General features: G+C 38.5%; 1 protein-coding gene across 1 annotated transcript in view; it reads right to left on the reverse strand.

Annotated features, from left to right (window-relative positions):
- Positions 1-537: 537 nt before the first annotated feature.
- Positions 538-5145, reverse strand: part of LOC106532159 (CTP synthase 1) — a gene marked incomplete in the record, with an annotated part of 28398 nt that continues 23790 nt past the window's right edge. The window contains 6 exon segments of the mRNA XM_014028173.1: positions 538-726; positions 807-951; positions 2408-2504; positions 2580-2635; positions 2705-2801; positions 2879-2922. Of these exon segments, the coding sequence (XP_013883627.1) occupies positions 639-726; positions 807-951; positions 2408-2504; positions 2580-2635; positions 2705-2801; positions 2879-2922 (527 nt within the window).

Consider the following 5145-nt stretch of genomic DNA (forward strand, 5'->3'; position numbering starts at 1 on the left):
AGAACAGGAACCTGCTGTAAAACAGCAATTATGCTGAGTCAGGCTTGATTTTTAGTAATCTTTTCCTGTTAAATAAATAAATCAAATCAATCAGGTGAAACTCTGCCCTGGGATGTGTCTCGCACTCCCGTTGCTTTCTTTAATGATGAGCCACACGCAGTTCATGTGTGTGTTTTAGAGTGAACCACTGACTGGCCCAGATTCATAAACTGCACGATAAACTAAACTCATAAATCTGTTTACCTCTGTGTCTCACAGTAAGTCCTTCACTGGTTTCTTATAGGCTGTTTTTGCACATATTTGCCATCAAAACACACCACGAATCCAGCCGATGATTCATTTCCTCGTGAACCTTTTAATCAGGTACCGAAGCAGTGACGTCACTGATCACATGACTTTTACTAAACGAATCAAGCTCCGACACAGTGCTTCTGAAACAGTGTTGTTTTTTCAATACATGCGCCGAAGCTTCAGCCTCAAACTGCCCGTCACTAGTGAATTTATTTTTGTTAAAATTCAAATAAAACAAAACAAAAGGACACTTTGTGGCTTTTATTGCATTACTTACACATATTATACAGTAAAACTGGTTGTACACAGTAAGGCCACAGCAGGAGTCCCGAGCGTTTGGGTTCAGATCAAACAGAATCTGCAACTGGAGGAAACTTCAGCTCAGAGATTTCAGAGTCCGGGGAGCTGCTGCCGCTCCGGTCGCTGTACATGTCTCTGTGAAAGAAGACCGATGAGCTCGTGGTGTGTGTGTGTGTGTGTGTGTGTGTACGAGTTGATCATAGTTGACTGCTTACCGTGGAGACAGGCGGCAGCCCTTCTGTAAGTAGCTCTGCAGCTTCCCTGCAGCTGCCAGCAGCAGACCCAGGTACGGAGGTGAGGGTTTGATGGGCCGAGACGTGAACTCTGGGTGGTACTGCACACCAACGAAGTACGGATGATCTGAGAATGATGAGAAATAAAATTTAACCTGGATTACTTATTAAAGCTGTTGTAGCATTTTCCTCCTTTAATTAATAATTTCTGATAGGTGTAACTGGTTCCATGACTGCTTAAAGGAAGAGATCAAGATCCACTAACTTTAGACTTTTTCAAGGATCTTGCATGTTCCCTTTGTGCCTCGAATTAGCATATCTTACACAGACTCAACAGACACCATGACGCCTCAGAGGACAAACTGAAAGAATCTACAGTACATTGCCACAAGTCTCTGATGTTTCCACACTCCCCATAAGGAATGCCTCTTTTCTTCAAAGGAGATGGGGTAGGGTCATAAAATGCCTTTAACAAGACTCTTTCAGTGACTGAAACTAAGGAACCCACATTCTTCATTAAAATGTGAAAAAAGGGAGAAAAGATGAAGGAATCTGTATCTAATGTTTTCTGTCTTATTGCAAAGAATGTCATCTAACCCAATTTTCTTACAGCAAAGAACTAAAAAGACCATAAAGGATCTATTAAGTTTTGCTTAGTTAACTATTCAATAGCTGTGTGTATTGTGGTGTTAATTGTTTTTATGAAGTGTTTTTCCTAAGATGTTTCTTTTATTTCTTGATTTAAAACTGTGTTTTAATTACATGATTTAAACCTTAGAGAACCTTAGACTTTGAATTTAACTAAATGTGACATTCTTATTTTACTGAGGTAAACAAGATGTCTCAACCTTTAATTAGATGCAAGATAATTAAACTAAAACACTCCCTTTTCTTAATCTTGAAGTAAAGTTTTTCCCTCCAAAACATTTGATTTGTTAAAACTTGGTGTAATATTTTTCAATTGGCTAACTTAAACCTTGACTCCGCCCATAACAGAGTTTTTAAAAGTTAGTGCAGACAAGGACAGCAGTCAGTCAGTTGGTTTCTCCTTTGAGTCCAGTGAATGCTTTCAGTAGGCCCCCCCCTACTATATTTCTTTTAATTGAATTTTATATGCTTTGGTTGAGATTTTATGTTGATGTTAAATCTTTTAAGCTTTTTTGTTAAAGAATTGACTCTAGAGTGCATATTTTGTGTCCATGAAAAAACTATTACAGAAAATATTACAATATTAAAGAACTGTTCTTGTTAATTTGATGAAAACATTTTAAATATCCAGTGCACTCACATCAGAATAACTTTTTTAGAATAATTGATTAATCGAAAAAATAATCGTTAGATTAATCGATTAGAAAATAATCGTTTGGTAATGGTAGAAACACTGACCCTGATTCCAGCTCAGATCTGTCAGTTTCATCAGCTACATGAACCTGGTTGCCAATATTTTTCCCACCATTTTATTTTGTTTTGGATTTGTTGAAACTGGTGGGACARATAAGGGTTCTGTGTTTAACTGGGTTTTTATGGGCCGTCTAATTCCCACTGGCAGACCTAGTCCGACAGACAACGTTTGGTTTTCTTACCATCCAGTTCTATGACCTCCATCCTCTCGCCTTCCACATCCTGACCAACAAACCGAAAGCCTTTGTCTTCAAAGTGACTCTTCAGCTCTGGATTGACCTGGAAATGAAAAACAAAATAAATGAAGTGTATTTAATTGTTTTTTTTCCTGCAGGACACCCAAGCCAGCGTTACCTCGAAGCGATGTCTGTGCCTCTCTTCCACGTATTCCGCGTCCCCGTAAAGTTTTCCTACGACACAAAAACAGCCGTCAGCGCCACGAGCGGACACGTCGGACAGATCTCTGAACGTTCTCTTACTCAGAACGCTGTTGGAGGTCTTAAAGATGGTCCGTCTCTTCCCCAGTCTCATCGTGCCACCCATCTGTCCCGGGTTGTGTTCCGGCATGTCGATCACCTGCGAGAGAATCAACAACGTGAACTCTCCTGCGTCCACTGAGATCTGAGATGACTGCTGGAGCTGAGAACACCTACCACAGGGTGCTTCGACTCTGGGTCAAACTCTGTCGAGTTGGCATCTGTGTGAGAAACAGGAAGACGATCAGCTCCATCAGGATTACTTTCACTCTGTTTATTAGGAATTCAATAAGGATGTCAATACGGAAATACTTTATAATCAGTGGTGGGCACCAGCCCGCTAAAGCCCAAATCCACTAATTGCGGACCTAATATTTCATTTGCACTTTAGCGGTCTTACTAATTTTTGTAATTCATAAGCAGATTTGCACTTTCTAAAATTAAAATGCAGTACCACTAATAACTAATTATCTACCAGTCATATGTCTGTCAATGAATCACAACACATGTGATCTATCCAACAGCACCCCTCCCAGATAAACACACTTATTGTGAAGGTATACATCCTGCTGACTGTTGCTTTGGGTTACGGTTCTGATTTCCCACAATGCTTTGTGTCTGCTTACGTAGCAGGAAGGCAATATCAAAAACAGTAAACGTTTGTAATCCGTACTAAAATTTTGTACGTATTGATTTATTTTACTTTACAATCAGAGCTCCTTTTAATAAAATAAAGTTTAAACACTGGAGCTCAATACTTGATGTAATTGGTCGAAGCAACGGGGTTAGAGACTCAGAAATGATTTAAAGATGTCATGCTGATGAAGACTGACATCTAGTGGTCAACTGGAGCAACTACATGGAAAACTTTAAAATCCAAGCTCTTATTTTGAAGGGAAGATAGTTTCCTGTACTGCATGCTTTCTTTTCCAGTCACAAATCAAATCCTTCATGTACCCAGAACGCATCGCTTCAGTTTTCCAATAAACAGTTTTAAAATTATTTTATTGATGCTTCTTTAATGAAAAACCTACAACAAACAAAAGAAAAAGACAAAGAAGCAGCCGAACTAGCAATCCTCAACAACTTTTTAATTTTTACACCAGGAGCTAAAGGTCTGTTTCAGGAAATCACATCCCCAGCAATCTGCAGTTGTAGGATTAAGCTGTAAAAGAGTTCATTCACCACTAGTTGGCAGTGTTGTGTATATATTGTACATGGATTATTGTCATCTAGTAAATGTCAAATTGAACTTGTGCTTTAAAATTAGCTTCTGCTAGTTTTTCTATGACATAAGYGTTTCTGAAGTTGCGGACCTAAATAGTTTCAGAAGCACTTTAGAAATTGCGGAGCTAATTTTTGGATTATCGCAGCCCACCACTGTTTATTATTCCCAAAGAGAAACTAAAGGTAGCAGATATCCTGGATTCTTCAGATGCTCAGGGATGTGAGCGGGAAGGAGATCCAAGAACTGAGTCAGGCTTCTTCATCAGCTTGTTGAGCCCTTTAAAGTCACTGGTTCTGGTGCTGCCATCCTAACAGATGATGGAAGAGATTCTGTACAACAAACATAGATCTGCAGCATCTTCCTGCAAACACTGAAGGGTACAGTCTGTCCTTTTCACCGTTCCATCTCCAATCTGATGTCAAGGTGAACCCTGAGGTGTTTATACTCCTCTAATGGCAATAAATCTTTTAATCACACCATAAATTAAAATAAGGTTAATTTTAATTTGTTTTCTTTGTGTCTTCCTCTCTTTTACTCCCTAACACAGGCAGGAGTGAACCCTGCTGTCAGGTATTAGTCAATCCCATTCAAGATAGCTGTCACAGCGTTTTGGATTTTCATTATACTTTAGTTTTATTTAGCAGTGACATTTTTGCTTTTAATTCACTTAGTTTTAATTAGTTTTTAGCATGGATTTGCTAATTTTTATTAGTTATTATTGCCTTTTTAATGCTTAGTTTTAGTTTAATTTAGTTTTTATTAGTTCTAGTATTCTTTTTTTTTGTAGTTTGAAATAATATATCCTCCAGCTTGAAGTGTTCCTGTGAGTTAACTAACCAGCAACTTTTTGATCATCAAAGAAGTCCATTATATTTTGCCAAAAAAAGTACTCGGGCAATTGTTTTAAGMAGGTGACAATAGTTGTATAGATCCTGGTGCTACCTGGCTGGACTTGTTTTTCACAGGAACTACGAAGAGAAGCTGCTTGTCAACATACTCAGTTAATTTGTCCCTGTTCCAGCTATTCTATTACCTGTTTCCACTATAAGACGCTTTTAATTTTCTCACTTTCATATTTAAAAAAATCCCAAATCAGACTTTACTTTCTCCCAACTTTTGTTATCATTTTGCAGGTGAACTCTGAGCAGCAGACTGTAAAACTGTAAACAGGTGACGTTACGGACCATGATGTGCAGTAAGCTACCTACAGTGAAAC

Source organism: Austrofundulus limnaeus, unplaced genomic scaffold, assembly GCF_001266775.1.
Source record: "Austrofundulus limnaeus strain Quisiro unplaced genomic scaffold, Austrofundulus_limnaeus-1.0 Scaffold723, whole genome shotgun sequence".
NCBI classification, from domain to species: Eukaryota; Metazoa; Chordata; class Actinopteri; order Cyprinodontiformes; family Rivulidae; genus Austrofundulus; species Austrofundulus limnaeus.